The 23,045-nt window shown below is 47.7% G+C and overlaps 2 protein-coding genes across 2 annotated transcripts in view; one reads left to right on the top strand and one right to left on the bottom strand.

Moving 5' to 3' along the window:
* Positions 1–1,736: 1,736 nt before the first annotated feature.
* pomgnt2 (protein O-linked mannose N-acetylglucosaminyltransferase 2 (beta 1,4-)) lies at positions 1,737–3,539 on the bottom strand (the record flags this gene model as incomplete). Its single annotated transcript, XM_079227428.1, has 1 exon — positions 1,737–3,539. One exon carries the CDS (start codon positions 3,537–3,539, stop codon positions 1,737–1,739), a length of 1,803 nt encoding a protein of 600 aa, XP_079083554.1.
* Positions 3,540–19,808: 16,269 nt separating this feature from the next.
* Positions 19,809–23,045, top strand: part of snrka (SNF related kinase a) — a 29,937-nt gene continuing 26,700 nt past the window's right edge. Inside the window, exons 1-2 of the mRNA XM_079227661.1 lie at positions 19,809–19,938; positions 20,314–20,994. Coding sequence (XP_079083787.1) covers positions 20,406–20,994 — 589 coding nt within the window. The 5' untranslated portion in view covers positions 19,809–19,938; positions 20,314–20,405. The remainder of the gene's footprint in view (positions 19,939–20,313; positions 20,995–23,045) is intronic.

Below are 23,045 nucleotides of genomic sequence, written 5' to 3'. Positions count from 1 at the left end.
TTTGACATTCAGCCTGCCACAGTCCAGGTAGGCCTGCAATAATTTTACACTTCTCAACGTTTGGATCCCCTCGTGGGACCTTTCCCGTGCTCTGGCCGACTCTCGTGGGGCGCATTTCCTCCGGTACGCTGAAACCAGCTCGCGGTTGGCTTGGAATGGCCCGGGGTATAGCTGGCTCGCGGCTTTGTGGGCTTTAAAGCACCCTTCGCCAGGACTTAGCCACTTCCCAGGACTGTGGAGTTAGTGTTCGGACCCCATCTTGTTTGCGAGGCATTGTGGGTGTGACTTACTAGAGCACAGAGTTCTTAAAAGATCTAGTTTCTTCCAGGTTCACATGCCCCCCGACCAATCTAGAGGGTCCGAGGTGCACCCACTGCCGGAACACTGTTCTCCACCCACCCTCACTCATCTGGACAAAAAAGACTCACATGTGAGAGGAGCAGTGTTCCCTCTAAGCTGCACCCACCACAGTCTCACTAACTCATTGAAAGCTGGACATCCCCCCCATCTCCACTTCAAAACTCAATACTGCCATGTTTGACGAGTTGGGAGTGAGAACACGCTGGTAATTATATTCAGGAAAAAGTACACAACATCTCCGTAACAATGGCACAATATCACACAGTATGTTGGTGGCAGTGTTTTGTTTAACTTCATTACCATAAATAATTCGTCTCTTGCTACAGCTCTACTACCACAAACTAACACCTCCGATGCAAGTGTCTAAAACAATCAACACATTTTTGCAGTCTAGCTACCAACAAGCAGGACTTATACCATGGTACAAAAAACAACTTCAACAGCCACCTTTGGATGTCTGTTGTTTCAATCTAAAGTTCAACATTCTTCTTAACAGCTACAAAAACTTTTGAGGAAAGTAAATTAAAACTCAGCTGGGAATTTCATTGTAATCAAGGGTTTTACACACGGCAGTGACATATTTGTTATTTTAATGAAACTGCAGCGTAATCCACTGTCCAGCAGCATACTGCTGCTACACTAATTATAGCATGGGTTCACTATCCACAGAAATTATAATTATTACATTTGTAATTAGTGCCAATTAGAGAACAATTATTTATATATGCAGTAAAACGGATGTTAATTATTTGTGGATGGACACTGGAAACAAACATGTGTGTGTTGTTATATTCATGAGATGTGAGGGAACAATTCAAAATGTTGCTTTGGTTTTGGCTAGTTTCTGCAAATAACGGTGTTTGTAATTGAACAACTGCGAGGTGTACCACACAGGTAGTCCGAAAAAATCCTGCTCATCTAAAGTCTTTCTTGCTGTCCATAGAAAACCTATATTGCATACTGTAAAAGGTAAAGAACCAGAGTTTTGACTAATACTAAAAAACATATCATATATCATTTGCACATAAATAAATCTGTTGATTTGTTTTTCGGTAGAGACGTGGTTTAGAACTTTCTTTCTCTCTTGGGTACAATATACTCTCCATTCATTAAGGGCTGTTGCCGCTGAGCTCTGACCCTGTGGTTCAAGTGTTTTGCAGTTCGTCTCGGTGTTGTCTGCTGGCCAAGGAACATTGCTGTGCAAGAGCTCAGCAGCCTGCTGGAGGGTTGTGAAGGTATTCCGTATCACATGTGTACAACCCCAACAGAACAAACTGATATCAAACACTCCCCTGTTCCATTGCGATTGTCTGGAACAAGCACGAGTCCACCTTTTGTGTAAAGGTGCACCGCAACAACCTGGCCTGGTGTTTGCACTAGGTCCTGCACATGAGCACGTCCGCAAAGGGGCCCAGGAGGTTCGTGTTGAAGATACACCTGACCCACACCAGGTAGGTGGTGAAGGGCTTAATGTTCTCTGAAAAGGTGTAGTTCTGCTGGGGGAGGATATAAGGCATGTAGGTGTTCTCTCCCTGCTCCTGGATCCACACCTCGTACTTCACCTCTCTTACCTTCAAGTATTTCAGGTTCCACGGGATCTGCCAGGAGACTGTGAGTTTAGCCTCGTTGGTGGTTTGTACCGAGGTCTGACACTGGGGTTCTCTGACCCGGCCCGGGTGGATTGTGCTGGCCGGCTTTGACTTCTTCACGCTGGGCTTTGTCTTCATGCCCTCTTTAAGGGCTTCCAGGAAGGAAGCGATGTCCACCCAAGTATCCTGGTAGATCCGGAACAGCCACTCTGGGTTGCGACAGCACAGGTGCCTGGGGACATCTCTGCTCGCCAGGATGCGCTCTTGCTCCTCCTTCTCTAAGTGCGCGATGCCCCCTTGCTCCGAGGGTCTGTCAGGGTGGGTGATGGTGTTCTCCTCCTGAGTGTTTCTCCAGGAGATATAGTGAAGGTCCATGCCTGGAAGGGTGGCGAGGGTTTTATATGGGGTGTACTGCTCTGGGTTCACAGCGAAGGGGAACAGTTCCACCACAGCAGCTCCTCTGGGGAGGAAGAGTGAAGTGATGAGCTGAGCGCCATGCATACTGACCAACACGGAAGCGCCGCTGATCACCTGGACGATACCGGGGAAAGACTGTTCCTCAAGGGAAACCGTGACCACTCTCATCTGGAACTCCTGGGCCAGGGCCATGATTAGCTCTGCTTCATTCAGTATCAGCCTGGTCGAGGAGCGACTGAACACGACGAAGTAATCGTCCTTTCTCTCTTTCTCATCTTCAGCACTCCCTCCATCCTTGTTCACCTCCTCCACTCTTGTGATGTTCATTTTCTCCATCAGAGCCCTTGCGAACTGTCGGATCTCATTTCCTGAGACCAACATGTTGGCCTTGGGCCCCTGTGGTTGAACAAAACCGTACTGGTACCAGGTGGTCATCTTGGAGAGGCCAACATAGGATTTAGTGAAACACATGAGCTTGCCAAAGTTCCTCAGCTGCTCTTTGAGCAGTGGCTGCTTGCTGCTGAGAAGTCGGTAGAGGTCAAAGTGTGGGCCTTCGCCCCAGCCCTCCATAAAAACCAAACGTGCCTCATCATCCAAGTCTGAATACTGTTTCATGGTGTAGAAGGCTGGGATCAGGTCATCGTGGAACACGTGCATTAGGTTGTCTGGATTAAATCGGTTAAGGATTAGAGTCACATCCGGTACGAACACAGGCTTCGGCATAAACTTTAAAGCAGCAGCCGGGAGCTCCAAAAAGTTGAAGTACTGGGTGTTGTGATCCTCTACTGACGATAAGTCCAACAGGGCAGGTTGGAAGCGCCTCGACCCCAGGTTTGGCAACATGACAGAGGAATTGGAGTGGAAGAACACAAACTCCTCTGCCTCGGAGCAGTAGCAGAGGTAGTCAAAGCGGCAGACGCGGTCGGTGTGCATCTTGCCGGTGCAGACCATGCGGGTGCCGTATTCCTGAAGGGCCTGCAGGGCGACATGGTAGTCGATGCGGGCCTGCGAGAGCTCCTGGGACTGCCGTGTCATGTGCAGCTCTTCCTCCAGCAGGGTGGCATGCTCACTCAGCGTGGAATACTTCCAAAGCAGAGCTGCGACCACGGAGACCAGCAGCCCGTTAAGGAGCGCGCCCACGCTCATCCTGCAGCCTGCCACCGAAGCCCGCATCACTGCCGGGGTGGACCCACCTCCCGTCTCCAGCTGGCCTCCAACCTCAGTGGGAGGAGACGAGACATCCGCCGCTGGACAACAGCTTATAAAAGGAAGAAAGAGCAGGCAGAAGAAGGGGGACAGAGGTAGAAAGAGGGAAGATAGAGGAGGGGAGGTGAGGAGAGAGCAAGGACAAGAAAAGAACAAATTACATAAGGTTAAGAACAAATTAATCAGGAATCCAGTCTAAAAAAACACAACAAAAAGTCATGATTACTGCCAGAAATTAACTGATTAACAGTGCAGTTTACAGCAAATAGCACTGATATAATTAACAAGTCAATACTAGCCTATATTGCTGAAGTGCTCTTGTCACACTGGCGAAGCAATGCAGCGGTACATGAGAGGGTTCAGCTCTCCCCGTTGGGAACATGGCTGTTTACCTTGGCGACAAAAGAGACATTTTCCTAACCTTATTTCTCCTGTCACCCTCCCTGGATCTGTCAAGAGAAATCCCCCTGTGAGGAGGCACAGGAAAAGAACAAGAGCATTACTCTCAACTCGACTCATTTGCATACTGAGGGAACAAGTGAGTCATTGATGGACTCTAAATCAAACCGGTAACCGTTAAGTGCAGCTTCCAGAAGCTGCCTGCAAACGCGAGCAAGTGGCATGCTAAATACTCGTCTGAGGGCTAGCTAAACCCAACTGCAGCACATAATTACTTTGCCATTTCCTTTCTCCGATCCGATAATACCAATTCCTTTTCCCTACCGATACCAATTCTGACACCTGAAGTTGCGCCGGCCGATACACGGTACTGATCCCGCACCAGTGCGTTAAACGTTAGAGGTTATAATTCCCTCTCATATCTTTTTTATATTGCTGTGAAAACATCTCCTTCAAACAACCACAGTCATTCAAGTTTCTTGCTGAAAACTTTATTTTACAAGATAACATTTACAGAGCTGCCAACTTTTCAAAAAACCTTAGTGTGAGATTTTGTCAGAGGTGACCAAAATTTTGCCTCGCACACAGCGACACACGTTGGTGGCTCAAATATCAGGAAATTTGAATTAATTTGGCGTTGTACTCATGTTGTACCCATGTTGTACCCATGTTGTACCCATGTTGTACCCATGTTGTACTCATGTTGTACCCATGTTGTACCCATGTTGTACCCATGTTGTACCCATGTTGTACTCATGTTGTCCCCATGTTGTACCCATGTTGTACTCATGTTGTACCCATGTTGTACCCATGTTGTACCCATGTTGTACTCATGTTGTACTCATGTTGTACTCATGTTGTACCCATGTTGTACCCATGTTGTACCTATGTTGTACCCATGTTGTACCCATGTTGTACCCATGTTGTACCCATGTTGTACCCATGTTGTACCCATGTTGTACTCATGTTGTACTCATGTTGTACCCATGTTGTACTCATGTTGTACTCATGTTGTACTCATGTTGTACCCATGTTGTACCCATGTTGTACCCATGTTGTACTCATGTTGTCCCCATGTTGTCCCCATGTTGTACCCATGTTGTACCCATGTTGTACCCATGTTGTACCCATGTTGTCCCCATGTTGTACCCATGTTGTACCCATGTTGTACCCATGTTGTACCCATGTTGTACCCATGTTGTACCCATGTTGTACCTATGTTGTACCCATGTTGTACCCATGTTGTACCCATGTTGTCTCCATGTTGTACCCATGTTGTACCCATGTTGTACCCATGTTGTACCCATGTTGTACCCATGTTGTACCTATGTTGTACCTATGTTGTACCCTGCATTCTGGTGGTTTGTGGGGCCCAAAGTTGTTGATAGGTGCGGCCTACTGGAGATGGACAACATTGGTTACATTCTGTGAAGCAAAGACATAGCTGATGGTCCACCCCCAGGACATTTTGGTTGAAGTAGATGTTATTTCATGCATTCTAGTGGATTTTTGGGTGGAATGCTAAAGATGTAGCCTGGTACCAGCCGAACTTAGCCCCGCCCACAACATTTGAGGTCTGGAAGTTTGGTTGTCAGGGCGGTCTTTATACGATGATGGACAGATGACAGTAACGTAATCAACCACGTCACCAAAGAGCGCTTGGGAACCACATGTCATGAACATACCTTAGTCCAGGGGTGGGCAATTCATTTTCCCAAGGGGCCACATGAGAAATTTGGACCGTTGTGGAGTGCCGAACCAATAGTCTGAACTTAATTCAATTAACTCAATATGAATGTTATTACTTTATTAAAAAACTGTAAATTATATGGTTTTGAGCTGCTACTGGTAAGAATACATGTTACAATAAGGCTATGAAAATAAGTAATTTGTTTTAAACCTTACCTTAAATATGTATGTTAAAGACCAGCAATTTATTAACTTTAAACAAAAGCAATAAGTGCTTTTGATGTTTTCCAGTTCAGTTGTTCTTCCTTAGTCCAGTCTGTGTTGCTTGAACTAGAGCATGAAGTCTGGTTGAATGAGGTGGAGATGAAGGACAGCTGACAGGTATCAGAGAGAGGATCTGATCTGTTGAACTTCATCACTAGAATGTTTGTTCTCATGTAGGTAGATCCAAAGAGAACCAACATCTTCTGAGCATCTTTCCTCATGAGGAACGTTCTCCTCTTTGAGAGAAGAATAGAAATCCAGAAGTGATCCTGACTTAAAGTGCTCTGCATAGTGGATCAGACCGCAGGTCAGATCCGCGGCGGCTTTGCGCGATTAATGTTCAATCTGGAGGCGGAGACTGCAGCGCGAGGCTGCTTGGGAGGCAGGGTCTCGCGACAGAAACTGTAGAACAATACGCTTTCACTTCAGTCTCCAAGTCGGCAACACTGCCCGTAGTGAGGCTGCGTAAGCGCGCGCGCATAAATAAATCGCCTTCAAAGTAAAAGCAGTGCCGTTTGTATTGCATTCATGGCGTGCACCTTATTTATTTATTTTTCATTTTTGATTGACCTCACGCGGGCCAGACTGGGAGAGCCGCGGGCCGTAAGATGCCCAGGTCTGCCTTAGTCTCTGCTCCTCCTGAGTTTCTCCCGCGGTTGTGTCTGTTTGAAAGTCTTCTTCTGTTGCTAACTTCGGCACTCTTTGGGGTAAATAGGATGTCTTTGCAGCGAATAGGTTTACAGTTGCGCTCCTTAGCGCCATCTATCGTCGGGGAGTTTGAAAAGGAACGAACGCGCCTCGGCCCAAAATCAGATTTTTTTTTTGCCGTGAGAAATTGGTTGTATGGCGTGAGTGTGTGTGAAAACATGCAAAAGCGTGAGTCACACGGCGAAACCGTGACAGTTGGTAGCTCTGCATTTATGATAGTACATTCATAGTTTACCTTCGCCCAACTCATTTTTACTCTACTGTACCTCAACAAAACCTCCTTTAACATTAGCTGTTTGCTCCTTAGCTGTTAGCTCCTTAGCCATTATTTAGCCAAGAAGGGCTGTGCTGCCATTCGGCTGCCAACGGCTAACGTTAACTAGCTCTGCTCCTGAAGACTTCGACAGGGATGGGTTGTTCCCAGTGTAGTTTAATCAGGGAGAAAAGAGGCTGCACAAGAGGTTTGGTATTAGTTTGTGCAGTACGGATCGGGCAGGACGTACGGATCGGGTAGCAAGTGACACCTGTTAGTGTAAATTAGTTGATAAATGATACGGCAACGTGATATCAGATAGGTGCACGCTCCAGCATTTCAGGCTGAATCGGACACATTTCCGCTTTCCGTATCAGCAAAAACTGCGTTGACATCCAAACGCACCAACACGCAGCTGAGAGGAGGGAAAGGGACGACGTCCGGGCCGTACTTTGGTATGACGTCCACTAGGGGAGGTAGAGAGCAACTCTTCCTCTCTGAAGCTTATCAGGGCCAACTCAGTGCAGACGGTAGTCAGACACACACACACACACACACACACACACACACACACACACACACACACACACACACACACACACACGAGTGGCCATGAACAGACTCAAGTCCAAGCTGCAACACGTCGATCAGCTCGTTTCCGTCTATCCTCTTTAGTGAGTAGTATTCATGAATCACTCAACTGACCTTTTCCTAATGCTCCCTATAATTGTGTATTATGTTTCTATTCCCAGTTACTGCCCAACACGATGTACACATGTAAATGTATTTGCTACCTAGTTGTGGTGTTCTTCCTAATCTCCTTCTTTCCACTCCTTCTCCGGTTTCTGCTGTGCTGCTGCCTCCGAGTCCCAGAGCTATTTCTGACATCCCAAAAAGTACAATATGTCACTGGCAACAGGGTCAGTCTTTGTGATGAAACACAGCCAATGCACGCAGGCACAATATGCACAATTCATAATGCAGTCAATTGAAAAGACACAGCCTTAAAACGCATTAAAAGATAGCAAGTCTTACACTGGAGTCTACTAGCTATTGTCTACTTTAGGTTCTCAAACCCTGCACTTTGCATCTGAGATGACTTATTTGTCATGAAGGTCATGGAGAGATGTGTCTAAACCTCCATTATAAATTCCCTCCTGAGCCTGAGAACGCTCCGTGTTATTTCCCATGACAAAATGTCACGGGCGCTCAATGTGAATATGTACTGCAGTGTCGCCTCGCTGCTGACTCGGCAGCCCAAATCAGCTGAGGTGAAGTGTGAAGAGGAGGCTGCAGGCAGGCTTTCCTGCAGCCTCCTTCTCGTCCGCGAGGACAGCACCAGTCCACCGGCGCCAGCCGTGCACGCCAGGAAGTGCTCTCGCGTGTTCGGCTTCCTTTGGCTTGTTTTAAACCACCAGAACCGGGGGGTCTGGTGGTTTAAAACAAGCCAAAGTGACCTTGAACACGAGTGCATCTGAAGTGAGCAGAGGCACTGCCCGGGAAGATAACAATGTTCACATGAGGAAAAGGTCACAGCAGTTCCAAATATAATCAAATGCTAGATGAGAGCCATCTCCTGAGCCACGCTAGCACGGGGAGCGTCTCGTCTCCATATTCTATTCCAGAGTGACGCTTCTGCGTCTGCAGCCCACTGCCGGCCCGGGTTCAAGTCTTCTCCTTCTCCACACACAGACTGCATTACTTCCTTATTGCCCCAAATTATTTCACCACAGAGCAATATGGTTGAAATCAATAACCGGATATTTAGAGATGCACCAATTGGAATTTTCTCAGCCGATTCCTAATACTGATCTGACGATTTCCATTTATTTTTTAAGAACTGTAATAAATTATAATTTCAACCATCCGGAAGTCAGTGAAACTGTCAAATCATTGTAATATTATCCTCCAACAAAAAACCAGCCACATTTTGAACATAAAACCTCTCGAGACGGTGTTAGACGAGGGGGCATCGAGCCGTGTGGTTGCAGATCGATCTCTCTCTCTCCTTTTATCTCTCTCTCCCTCCCCCTCTCTCTCTCTCTCCCCCTCGCTTTATCCCTCTCTCTCTCTCTCTCTCCCTCGCTTTATCTCGCTCTCTCTCTCTCCCCCTCCCTCTCTCTCTCTCTCTCCCTCTCCCTTTATCTCTCTCTCTCTCTCCCTCTATCTCTCTCTCTCCCTCTCTCTCTCTTTATCTCTCTCTCTCCCTCTCTCTCCCTTTATCTCTCTCTCTCTCTCCCTCGCTTTATCTCGCTCTCTCTCTCTCTCTCCCCCTCCCTCTCTCTCTCTCCCCCTCGCTTTATCTCTCTCTCCCTCCCTCTCTCTCTCCCTCTCGCTTTATCTCTCTCTCTCTCTCTCCCTCCCTCTCTCTCTCTCCCCCTCGCTTTATCTCCCTCTCTCTCTCTCCCCCTCGCTTTATCTCTCTCTCTCTCTCTCTCTCTCTCTCTCCCTCCCTCCCTCTCTCCCTCCCTCCCTCTCTCTCGCTTTATCTCCCTCTCTCCCTCTCCCTCCGTCCCTCCCCCTCCCTCTCTCTCTCTCTCCCTCTCTCTCTCTCTCTCTCCCTCTCTCCCTTTCTCTCTCTCTCTCCCTCTCTCCCTCTCTCCCTCCCCCTCCCTCTCTCTCTCTCCCTCTCTCTCTCTCTCTCTCCCTCTCTCTCGAATTCGCTGAGTTGAATTCTCCCAACTCTGGCGGAGAAATCGCGTGACGCAAAGTTGCGGCAGCCAATCAGCGTTGAGAATCAGCGTTGAGAAGCTCCGCCCGTCACCACCGCCGTCTCCCCGTTGCTGAATGAAACTGCTGCTGCTCCGCCTGAACCAGCGCTGACAGCGGCTTCATTGAGACGCTGTTGTGGGACTACGGATAATATTATGAACCCAGACACCATGGAGTTTGATGTTCCGACATATGTGGAGTTTACACAAAAAGTATGAAGCAGAACTGGTGGTTGTTTCCATGGTGGATGGCATAATCGGTATCGTTTTACGGAGATACGCGAGACGCAGTTCTTGGAGGAGTCGGTGAAATTCACCGAGCTGTGTGCGGCTACGGATGATGTTATGAACCCAAACACGAGGGCGTTTCATGTTCCCACATGTTTGGGACTTCCACAACAAGTATAAAGCAGAACTAGTGGTTATTTATTCCATGGTCGATAGCGGAAATGAAAGCTTCGTCGCTTGTCTCTCACAGAGGCAAGCAACAGAGCTAAGCCACGCCCCCTTGGTCACGCCGCGAATTCGCGTTTGGTGTGAACGCCCTCTTTCTACTCGCGCGAGGAAACTTCCGCGGTGGACGCGGCGCCGCAAACTCGCGTCGCGTCCGGTGTGACCACGGCATCAGTGTCTTGAACTTAAGAGCTCTGTTGCTCTGAGGCAAACACAAACCCGCAGCCGACCTCAGTGTTGATAACTCAGCTGGGCTCATTAAATCCTCTGCGGATGTTTTCCGAACCATGGCCTTGGCTTTTCAAGGACGTGCTGCATGTCCTCCTGTGTGTAAATGAACCCCGCTAGGCAGGGCCGGAGTGGGGCCGCTTTTCAGCCCGGGAATTTCAGGCTCAAGACCGGCCCACTTTTTCCATGGTAGTGGATATTGGATAAATGAAGCAACAGTTCAGCTCTTACTATCCTGTAGTTTTTTTTATTAATACCATGGTCCAACAAATAATGTCATGGTTAAATACAACAATAATAATCCACTTAAGATGAGAAGTTAACAAAAAAGATTCCACTATTCCACAAGGATTGGTTGATAAATTAACAAAAGCAGAAGTAAATAAATCAAACATTTGAAACGTATCCCACTCTTCAACAAAGAGGCATATTGAACTAATGTTTACAGTTTAACTCACAGTACAGTATACAGTGACATGGTGAACAGCACCAACAGCATCTACAGCGTCAGTAACCGCCTAAGCAGTGCACTGGTTTCAGCCACTGGATCTAGAACTGTGTCGCTGCTGATAGACATGAGGATTTCCTTCTCTGTGCACATTAACATGAACGCCTCCAAGTTGTCCTGCCTCAATGAGCTTCGTAGCCTAGTCTTCACGCATTTTAAGGTTGAGAAGCTTCTCTCACATGCAACCTGTGTGATGGACAAAGTCAACATAAACGTATATGCTAACCCAATGACAGGATAAGCATCTGTGAGGAGATTGTACTGTGAGAGTCTTAAATGGACACAAATGGACACATCGTATCTGCTGCTCCGAAGCTACAAAGAACAATTAAGTCATATTACTGCATACTTCAATATCAATATCCAAATATCTAGAGATATATATATATCTAGAGATATATATATATATATATAGAGAGAGAGAGAGAGAGAGAGAGACATATAGATATATAAATATTTGCATAATAGTTGCAAAGTCTATGGATCGCCATATTGTGGGTGATATAAAAAGGCTAATATTTTAATTCAATTTAATATTTTGCTTGGGAATAGGTTGACAACGCTACAACGATATTAATCAAGGCTACAACGTTAGCCGAATAGTTACGTTGCTAACCATTAGGCCTTTGTCTCTCTTTACCAGTTGCCACTTGTGTTTGTCCTCTTGAAAATAAATCGGTAAGCTTGGCACATTTGGCAGCATTCTCCTCCAACGCCTTTCTTTTTTTCAGCCCTCCTGCCCTCTTCCTCCCGTCCATCCTCCCTGACGCGTATCGCTGCGGTCGGGCCGGCCCAGCTATCAGTAGCCTATCTGAGAAAACTTTTTGGAAAAGACGGGCTACGGACCGAACCAACTCTTTGGGAGGGGGGAACTTCCTCGCATGGTACAACCCATGCAGAGGCTGGGGTGTCAGAATGCGGAACGAGTGGAGCCCACTTTAAGAGAAGATGGACTAACGTGACAAATGTCAACAAATACAATTCTCGACCGGCCCAGAAGTGAAGCGGCCCACCGGGAACTCTCCCGATTCTCCCCATTACCCAGCTCGGGCCTGCCGCTAGGCAGTTTCCTCACCATAGTGCAGCCACAGCAGTGCATGCTAAGGCTTGAACCCGCTTTCAGATACATGCTGCAGCAATGTTTCACTTTTTTTATAGGTCTTTTGCAAACCCAGCGAGCCAGTGAGATGCAAGCCAGCAACCAGACTGTATGAAATATGGACGTTGTGAAGCTCCGGCAGTCGCCATCTTGGCAGTGGCGCCACCTGACGCTGGCTTGAGACACACCCTTCACTCAAAGATTCACCATGTCCAGTTATGATGAACGGAGAAATTAGCTAGAAGCACAACCGTTTTTTGTACCGAGCTGTAAATTATCTTTATTTCTGCTGTAAAGTTTGTCATTTTAAGATGCGAGTCTATGGGGATGGACTGACTAGCCTCGAGAGGCCATTTGAGGAACTGCAGTTTTTGGAACTTCCCCATGGCTTCACCAAAATATGTTCTTTCTTTCTCTGCGAGTAACCACTCTCTCAGGCGGGCTTTGGAGCTCGGGCTTCCCCAATGTAACTGGTTAGCATATCCAGTTTGCTCTGGAGACAATAAGCGGCCCAGTGATGTGGTGGAAGGTGGGCAGACTGTAGACTAATGCATGTTAAAGAGACTCCGGGAAAGCAAAGGGGGCTGTGGGAGGAAGAGTGGCGGCTCAGTCGGGCCCCTGGTGTTCAATCAATCATTGCACCTCCCCGTCATTCCTCTTAGGAGTTAATCTTCCCTCTTTGCCCACATTTCTTCTCTTTTCAAATCACCAAGGAGCGCTCTGACATGCCTCTTCAAAGAGGATTTTTTTTAAACGGTGACGTTGACTGTGACGCTTTTTCCCTTCCTCCCTGCACCTGCTTCCCTTTCTCTTCGACCACTTGGGTGCTGATCTCCTCTGGACGCGGTGCTCGTTTGTGGGCGGTATTCCTGGACCAAATGTGGCCTGTCAGGCCGGATCAGGCCGCTCCGAGCTCAGTGTGGCACTAGGGGAGAATGAATGGCCCAGCAGCCATAATCTGGCCGTACAAAGACAAGTCTCATACCCTTTTTCTCACTTTGCATCCCTTTCTCAAAACACGTTGGGACAGACGGGCACACACACACATCGTTCTGTTACATAAAAGCAGCGCAATGCCATCCAATCTATTGGTGGGAAATAGCCTGGCTGGCTTCATAATGACTGGCAGTGAGAGTCAGAAAAGGCCCTGGTCCGCATCGAGACACACGACATCTACCCGCCTGCTCCGACCTGTGGCTGTTTACTCGCCTGATTGATGGCCTGCTACGGATTGACGTCTCCGCCCTTCTCTACATCATCCGCTAACAGCGACCCGCGATGCCTTGTGAAATACAGCAGACAGGACTGTGCCCACACTGTGCTCCCCTTCAGCCAGGGGAAGAAGAAGCAGGCTGATGTGGACAATCTGTGTGTGTGTGTGTGTGTGTGTGTGTGTGTGTGTGTGTGTGTGTGTGTGTGTGTGTGTGTGTCTGTGTCTGTGTCTGTGTGTGTGTGTGTGTCTGTGTCTGTGTGTGTTGTGAGACAGACAAAGCAGAACAAATTGAGAAGGACACATCCCTTATGGCACTTCAGGACCGGCCTTGGGACTACAGGCAGTATTCCAGAAGGGAATTTAAAATGCAGAGTTCTGGATGGACGCTTGAAGATATCTGCAGGAGTCGCTGCTCCCATATCGTCACCTTCCTAAAATAATGGCCAAAGTAATTTTTTCAGGTTTTTCAGAAAACACAAAAAACTCTAGACACTGACAACAGGCTTACTGTAATACCGGTCAAATTATGTTATGATTACTAATATTATGTTCGAGTGAGAGTTTCATTGACAAAAATGCTAACTAAATTGCTAGCTTAAATGCTAGCTTCAAAATGCCATCTTGAAAAGTTCGTAAAATTGCCTAAGTCACATTGCCTTTTGACTTAGGCAAAACAAAATGACCTAAGTCACACTCTTGACATCAGCCGTTATACTACAGGGGTAGAATCACATGATCTGTTCAACTCAGGATGTAGGAGATTTTACCAGAGGAGGCCAGTATCATGAGGAGATGATTTACGTCATTTTATGTGGCCCGCGACGGCTCGCGGACCTGTTTTCAGTGAATCGCGGACCTTTGCGTGGGATTTTATTTTTAAGGGGATTTTTTTAATGGGCTTTTATTTTGAAGGAGATTTTTTATGCAGCGGAGTGCCATCTATTCACACTCCTCAATGCTGCGTTCACAACACGCTTTACATGCGTGAGTTTACACGTTGGACTATTTGTGATTGTTAAGCTTCATTAACGACTTTTTTATTCCACGTTTGTGCATGAAAACACTGAGTCTGTTAAAAAAGACTGAAGTTATAAAAATATCATGTGTGTTGTATCACCTCATGTCCTTAAGATGCACTTTTTGGTTTTTAATTCAGTGTAAAAGGGAATATTTCAAACAATTTTTTTTGTGTTGGCATACTGTGATATTGTGTACTTTCTCAGGTTTAAACTGCAGCATATTATTACATCAATTTGAGAAGTTGAAAATGTTCCTCACATTGGATCTCAGCTTGTCATTAAGGGGTCAAGGTGGGTCCTGCAGCCAGACCAGTTCAGAACCACTGCCCCAGACCAGTAGAACCACTGCCCCAGACCAGTAGAACCACTGCCCCAGACCAGTTCAGAACCACTGCCCCAGACCAGTAGAACCACTGCCCCAGACCAGTAGAACCACTGCCCCAGACCAGTTGAACCACTGCCCCAGACCAGTAGAACCACTGCCCCAGACCAATTGAACCACTGCCCCAGACCAATTGAACCACTGCCCCAGACCAGTTGAACCACTGCCCCAGACCAGTTCAGAACCACTGCCCCAGACCAGTTGAACCACTGCCCCAGACCAGTAGAACCACTGCCCCAGACCAGTAGAACCACTGCCCCAGACCAGTTCAACCACTGCCCCAGACCAGTTCAGAACCACTGCCCCAGACCAGTTGAACCACTGCCCCAGACCAGTAGAACCACTGCCCCAGACCAGTTCAACCACTGCCCCAGACCAGTTCAACCACTGCCCCAGACCAGTTCAACCACTGCCCCAGACCAGTTCAACCACTGCCCCAGACCACATGCATGTCTTTATTTGCTCACAATTATTTGTTGGACCAGTTATGTCCTTCTCAACTGTGACAAAAAAGCTTTGCAGAAAGTTAATATAATAACGTGCGTTTGATCTTTGTCTTTGTTTTTTTCTTCTGTTTTAAGTTTGATCTTTAGCAATGTGGGTTTCTTAACCCTAAATTAAATGGACTTCTGTCATAGTAACAGAGAAATTTGCTTCCATATATTTTTACATTTATAGAAATGCATGTACAATATTGTTACACTTGAATAAACAATAATCTCATACAAACACAGTCAGTTAACATGATGTTCGGGAGGAGTTAAACGTCTACAGTGTTACAGCTACAACCGCCCTTTGAGGACGACCACGAGGCCTAAATTGTGAATGCACAGAAACACTGTTGGTCTTTAATGAGAGATACAGGTGGAAAGCATCATTTGGTTTCACAGATACTGAGGTAATCTGGAGCTGGGTACAAGCTTGAATAAATGACTGCTAAGGTTGTTCCCGAGACACCGACAACCCAAGAAGAACCCCAGGCTTATATAAAGAGCGTAAAGTCAGGCAAGTTCATATGGGAGTTTGTAAACTAGAACCCACACTTATATTGTCCGTTAACCCGGTGGCGTCTGCTCTTTGGTGGTTTTAAGCAGAAAGTCTCTTTGTGCATCCATTTATACGCGTTCCCCTGAAACTGGAACGGATCACTTCGGTATCTTTGAACGTTTCGGGAACAAACTGGATAACCACAATGAATTAGCACTAAACAGATTGTTGTGTTCCCCCAACAAAACCCCTCAGGGAGGGCCGAGTGGAGCGTTGAGCTCAGCGAGAAACCGGAATCTTTAGACGCTGCCCAGAAACTTGGAAACCGCTTCAATGATCTTTACTTTAGAAAACACTATTACACAAATTAAAGCTGACATGATTCATCACTGACTTGGGTTTGGCTTTTGTAGTGTTTTTTAAGCTCAATTTGTCACATTTGGACTTGCACATTTACGTAAAATAAATTGTTCATGTGTAAATTAAAATGCATGAAATATGATAATTAATAAGGGATATTATTATGAAGGATTTGTAATTGTATGCATATTAAGATATCGACATATTGAAAAGCATTTAGATACAAAGCGGGTTTTTTTCTGTTCAATTCAATTCAGTTCATTTTATATAGCCCAGAATCACAAATTACAAATTTTCCTCGGAGGGCTTTACAATCTGTACACATGACATCCTGTCCCGGGACCTCACATCGGATCAGGAACAACTCCCCCAAAAAGATAGTAAAAACCCTTTCACAGGGAAAAAAGGGAAGAAACCTGAGGGAGAGCAACAGAGGAGGATCCCTCTCCCCGGATGGACAGAAGCAATAGATGTCATGTGACCAGAATGAACAACGTAACAGAGTTACAGCACATTACATGAATATGACAGAAATGATTCATATAATGAGTAGTATGCATGGTCCATGATCCAGATAGCCACGACCCATGAAGCAGAAGGAGGGAGAGAGGAGGGGCATCCCAGGGGCAGTGGGAGGAGAAAGCAGGGCCATGGCAGCTGGCAGGACGAGTTTTCATTTATTTTTCTGTTCAACAATAAAAGGATATGAAGTGACATTACGAAAATGCGCGTTATTTTACCGACCGCTCCTACACTGGTACTGGTAGGGCACATCCTTAGTAGGTAGGCACTACATATCAAACTATAATAATAATAAAATAATGTACCGGTATTCATGTTCACTAAGGACATGCGTGATGAATACACACACACACACACACACACACACACACACACACACACACACACACACACACACACACACACACACACACACACACACACACACACCTCTCTCTGAGAGCCATCAACACCAAGAAGAAGCCCCGTGACAGAGTCCGGCTCACGGCACCGGGACACCGGACGCGCCGCTGCCCGCACATAGACGCCTACCTTCGGTCTCAGTGAGGAAGGGGCTTTGGGTCCGTGGAGGCTAGCTCCTCCAGCAGCACGGAGGCTGCCCGTGGAGAGGCTGCAGCCGGAGCACCGGGCGGGAGGCCGACACCGACAACGGGAGTCCAACGCAACCACGTCGCGTTCCGTCGTCCACTTGTCCGGGAGCCGGGCGGCGCTTCGCGGGGTCGTTTACCCGGCTGTCAGAGAGCGAGAGGCGGCAGAGCAGCTGCCTGGATACCGACTCACTCCGCTGGCGCAGGCCCCGCCCCCACCGAGAGCAAATCTCGCGCTCAGATCTCGCGATGGCTCACGCGCCTCTGTGATGGTCACGTGTCACATGTCACTGCCGCATGCTGAGCATACTGATCTGCCTCAAGGGAAGAGCCTTTATTATGCCAAAGCATCGGGAGTTTTGGTCAATTTAGAGGTTTTGGGCTATTTAGTTCCATAATATGTCTTCTTTCAGACTAGTGTGGAGAAAACATCCAAAATGCACATTGTAGGTGTTTATTTTTACTACTTTGTCTATTTGTGCTTTCCTCCTAAATGCACAACAAATGTGATTAGATAATACTTAATTTGCATATTTCAATGTTAAAATGTCATAGGAAACGTAACGGGACCGTAATGGGACTTTTATTTTGACGGCCACAGAGATCGGGAAGCAAAGAAAGTTTGGAACGTACACAAACCAGGCATCGAGGCCCCCCCGCGGTGCGGGGGCTGCGCGGGTAATCTCTACGGGCCTGCCTGCATCCCATGTGGAGGGTGAGGTCGCCTCATAGCAGAGGACAGAAGCTGCTCTGGTCAAGGGAGCGGGGGCAGCAGGTGAACAGGTGCTGGCTGGCTGGTCTTGTCGAGTCCAATACAAGGCAACTGCCCCCTGGAGTTTAAAAAGCAACACTGCCAGCGTTGTTTTTATTGCTGCGTGTAGGAAATCATAACCAATCATTAGATACAGACAAATGTAGACACGTGGACAGATAGTCAGTGATACATTCATATTATATTAAATACATATTTAAGGCATGGCCTTTGACTGTGCTTGTCTTTCACACTGTGGTTAAATCCCAAAGTCCTCCAGATGAGGTGAATAAGGCATCATGCTTCAGAACGGCTCTAGTGCAAGTCTCTGAACGCTACTGGAGGGATGAACACAATTATTATTATTGTTCCCAGTAGATCAGAGAATGCTGCATCAAAGGAGGAAGTCCCAGTTTGCCATGACCCTTTCCTCTGTGACACTGTGATGTTGTCACATTACTTCTTTTTGGACCGGAGCTTCTTACCTAAACTCACTTAGCATTTATAACGATGTCAGCGAGACAGTAGGTGAGGAGGGTTCACATTTTAAACTAATATATATCTCCATGACACTTTCCAAGTTGATTGCTTACATTAAGACAATTCTATTTTTTCTATGCTAGTTTTTGTTTAATGTAAATGTTGTTTAATTATACAAATGAGACAATGTCCAGTGCTGCCTTTTGAAGAATTCAGGGTCAATTTATGACCTGCATAGTCAAAGTAGTAAAATAAACTATATCTGTATTTTTGATGTTTTTTTTCTTCAGTAGTCTGAAAGAAGACATCTAATGGAAGCAGACAAATAGCCCAAATATCTCAAAATGGACCAGTGCATGAAGCAACATGTGTGTGGCTGTAGTGTCTTGCCTTAAGGCTCAATGCATCATGCAGCAGACTGCATGGAAGCACCTTCATCTGCATTAGTTTGGGGTTTCAGTTGGAAAAGAACAACATCACTCATGGCTCATTGTGTGTGTGAATGTTGATGGATGCATGTCTTCATGTCCGCCAATAGATGGCACTGCACGCCAGCCAGTGGAGCACCGCGGGAATGGACCCACAGAAACACACACACACACATACTTACACACATAGTACATCTATGATACACAACCTACACACATAGTACATCTACAAAACACAAATACACACATAGTACATTTATGATACACAACCTACACACATAGTACATCTATGATACACAAATACACACATAGTACATCCTATGATACACAAATACACACACAGTGCATCTATCATACAGAACGTACACACATAGTACATCTATGATACACAAATACACACATAGTACATCTATGATACACAAATACACACATAGTACATTATGATGCAGAACCTACACACATAGTACATCTATGATCCACAAATACACACATAGTACACTATGATGCAGAACCTACACACATAGTACATCTATGATACACAAATACACGTAACACTACATCAATGGCCTTCATCAATGGCTGCACGTGCATTGTTGTGTCAACAGAACAATGTCTCAGCACCTACCCAATCAAAAGACCCGCTTGACGTCAGAGCTCAATGCGGCTGATGATGCTCTGGTGCTACCTTTGGGTGCTCCTCGGAAGGACCAAACTCTAAGCTTATAAATAGAGAATGCAACTTGTCAAATTTGTCCCCCAGGAAACGAACAATAATAATGACAATAACGAAAACGAGACTTGACGAAAAAGAAAATGTTGTTTCATTTCACAATCGAACAATCTACATACCAGTGGACACATTTTCCGCGCGCGCGTACGACGACTCCCACATGGTTGTAAAAAAGCCGACGCTGTGTTCCGGTGCCTGAAGACAGCACCGCAGCGCCACCGCCGCGGCTGGGAGGAAACAGCGACTCCGACTCGGCTTCCCGCGAGCGATGCCTCGTCTCCTAGAAGAACCTCGGGCATAGGCACCCTCAGGCACCCACAGGCACCTCCGAGGCCCGCGGGCAGCTCCTCGTCGTCCCTGGTCGTTTGCGATACGCTTCAGTAGAGAGCAGAGCCACCGGGCTCGGGTCTTTATGTTCACCGGAGACTGACTTTAGCTCAACGAGCTAACCTCGGCTAGCCGTGTGCGTGCGGCCGTCCGGACTGTCGGTGCCCGCTACGTGGGTCCGCTCACGGGTTCTTGCTGAGCGGGGTTGGTGGATCTCCCGGAGACTGTTTCAAGAGGAGCAACGGAAGCGGTTCACGCCAGTCGGCCGGTGAGCAGCGACCGCTTATGAATCAGTGAACGACGAGCTAAACTATCCCCGGTAACGGGAGGCTAATGGGAGGCTATAGCCTCGGTAACGGCAGGCTAGCCCGTTATGCTGCTAACTTCCGCAGGAGTCTGTCAAACAGCTGCCTGTACGTCCAGCTCCAGGAAGCCCTTCATCACAGCTCAGGAGCCCGGGTACTGCTGCAGCCGGAGGCCGTTAGCCAGCCGGGGGGTCCTGTCAACACTAGCAGAGCCTCAGTGCTGCAGATACGACACCGAGCTGCATGTTTGGCCTTGTGTTCAGATAGTTTCAGTTTCATGGTTCCTGTGTGACGTAATCTGTGTTTGTTGACTGTGTGTGTGTGTGTGTGTCCTCCAGGAAGCTGGAGCCATGGGTTCATCCCCCAGCCTTCAATGAACTGAACCACGCTGGACCCGCACCACTCAGCCAAGCCGCCCCCCTCCCCAGCTATGGCAGGCTTCAAGCGGGGCTACGATGGCAAGATCGCCGGCCTGTACGACCTGGACAAGACGCTCGGCCGCGGCCACTTCGCCGTGGTCAAGCTGGCGCGCCACGTCTTCACCGGGGAGAAAGTGGCGGTGAAGGTGATCGACAAGACCAAGCTGGACACCGTGGCCACGGGCCACCTGTTCCAGGAGGTCCGCTGCATGAAGCTGGTCCAGCACCCCAACATTGTGCGTCTTTATGAGGTGATAGACACCCAGACCAAGCTTTACCTCATCCTGGAGCTCGGCGACGGAGGGGACATGTTCGACTACATCATGAAACACGAGGAGGGCCTGAACGAGGAGCTGGCCAAGAAATATTTCGCCCAGATCGTCCACGCCATCTCCTACTGCCACCGACTGCACGTGGTGCACCGGGACCTCAAGCCGGAGAACGTGGTGTTCTTTGAGAAGCAAGGGCTCGTCAAGCTCACCGACTTTGGATTCAGCAACAAGTTTCAGCCGGGGAAAAAGCTGACGACCAGTTGTGGATCTCTGGCGTACTCGGCACCGGAAATCCTGCTGGGCGACGAGTATGATGCTCCAGCCGTAGGTATGCAAAACACGTGGGCGTATGAATGATGCTAAAGCAATGACATGAGTCACACTGGTAATTAGGAGAAACGGCACAGCAGCTCTTTGATTCAGTCCATGTCTGAAGGTCTGGTGCCTTCTGGCTTCATGATCCATCGACCGGTTAGTGCCACAGGCTTGTTGCCCGTGGCACTAACTCGATGTCCCTGTGTGTTTAGTCCCTCACCTCCCCGAAAAAAGCACCTCCCCGTGTCAAAAGACCCCCCATGGCATCAAACTACACCAGACGTCTTTGTCAAAGTCCTATTAAGACCCGGCTTTCGGCCCCGTGGTGATGCCCGTTTCACACGTTTGTTATTGTCACAGCTAGCTGTAACACCTCGGCTGCTGGTCGGCTCCCAACGCGCCAGCGCGGCTCCATTCGCGTTCAGATCGCCTCGATCCCGGACGGCCATCAGTCCTAGGCCAGCGCTCCCAGTGGGACTTGTTTTGAAAACCACTCTGTGTGTGCCATTAGCAACATGCTGCTTACAGTACTTGACGCTGATCGTTCTGTAGGCCGCCGTGGGCCAAGGTCAGCTCTTCTAGCGCTGCTGTCGGCGGGTGTCCCATCGCACTGAATTAACTGGCTCATTGATTTTCTATGATGCTTGACAGGCCGCAGACAAACAAATCACCTGTCCGTCCGTTTACTGATATGATATGTCTCACAGCGGGGAGCTTGAGCCACGGCCAGAACACGGGACTAAGTCCAGCTCTGGAATTGGATAACGAGATGTTCCCACTTAAGCTTGTTGTTGGGCCGGTGTGGTTGCTCATGTGGTGTTAATCCTGAAGGGAGTCTGAAATCAGTCTCATGGCCACTAGGCATCACGGTTCTCATCAACCTAATGGGCAATGAGGGACCGGTGGTTACTTTTCTCATTGACCTTCATACTCTCACTCACTAACTCACTCACTCGCACTCTCTCTCTCAGAACATTGATGTGCTGTTTGTCCCTGAAAAGTGAGGAGAGGCATATTGTTCTATGAGAACTGTTCTCAGAGGATGTTTTCAGTTGTTATTCTTCAATGTGAAGTTTAGGTTTTTAATGTTGTATGTGTTTGAAAACACGACCTAAACATAGTTCATGTAAATGTGGGCGAAAAACGGCAAAATATGCCAATAAATGATTTTGTGTTGCTTTAGGGATACTTAAATATTGCTGACTCCAACAAAAGATCACATGCAATATTGATTTTCAGATGAACCTGAAGGTCACCTGAAGTCCAGGAAGGCGAAACATTGTTTTATGGAGAATTAACACTGATATTTGCCATATTTAAGTAGTTTTTTCCCCCTCTTTATCCACAATTTTTCTGTAACCACTTGGCCGCCTCATATGTGTCCACGCTCTTATTAGCGCTGGCAATTTGTTTGATCACTGCAGACTGTGGACACGACGAGGAGTCTCTGCTCTCTGGGGACGAAGTAGGTTCACGACGTGTTCTTCAAAAGAGTCCCGTATCCAGGTCTGCTCAGCGGTCCTCTGTTTGATATGAACCCTTCAGAAGAGCCGTGAAGGAAAACTCCACTTTCTTAGTTCTTGATCACAGGGTTTGCCCAACTGTTGAGGTCCTCATTTAGCCGTGTGTCGAGCCGTGTGTCGAGCTGTTTGTCGAGCTGTGTGTCGAGCTGTGTGTCGAGCTGTTTGTCGAGCTGTGTGTCGAGCTGTGTGTCGAGCCGCGTGTCGAGCCGCGTGTCGAGCCGCGTGTCGAGCCGTGTGTCGAGCCGTGCGTCGCTGTGTCTTACGCCTTCTTCCATTCGACACTGCACTGCTGGTGTTAGTTATTGATGGCCACTGGACGTTTGCAGCTCGCTGTACTTTATCGTGCTGAGCCGGCTGTTTACGGGCCCAACGAGCTGCATCTGCCAGGTAGCTGTTGTGTGAGCGACGCACTTCGGTTCTACTCGTGTCTGTACGAGCCAGCCACAGCCCTCTGCAGAGGTTGTAGGGTTGAGAGGACTTGGAGCCACTGATGGCCACTCTCTGGTACTGTGCTGTCTGTGCTCAGTTTGCTTCAGAGTGG

The sequence above is a fragment of the Taurulus bubalis genome, assembly GCF_910589615.1.
Source record: "Taurulus bubalis genome assembly, chromosome: 12".
Classification (NCBI taxonomy): Eukaryota; Metazoa; Chordata; class Actinopteri; order Perciformes; family Cottidae; genus Taurulus; species Taurulus bubalis.
This window is presented reverse-complemented; position numbering and strand designations above follow the sequence as displayed.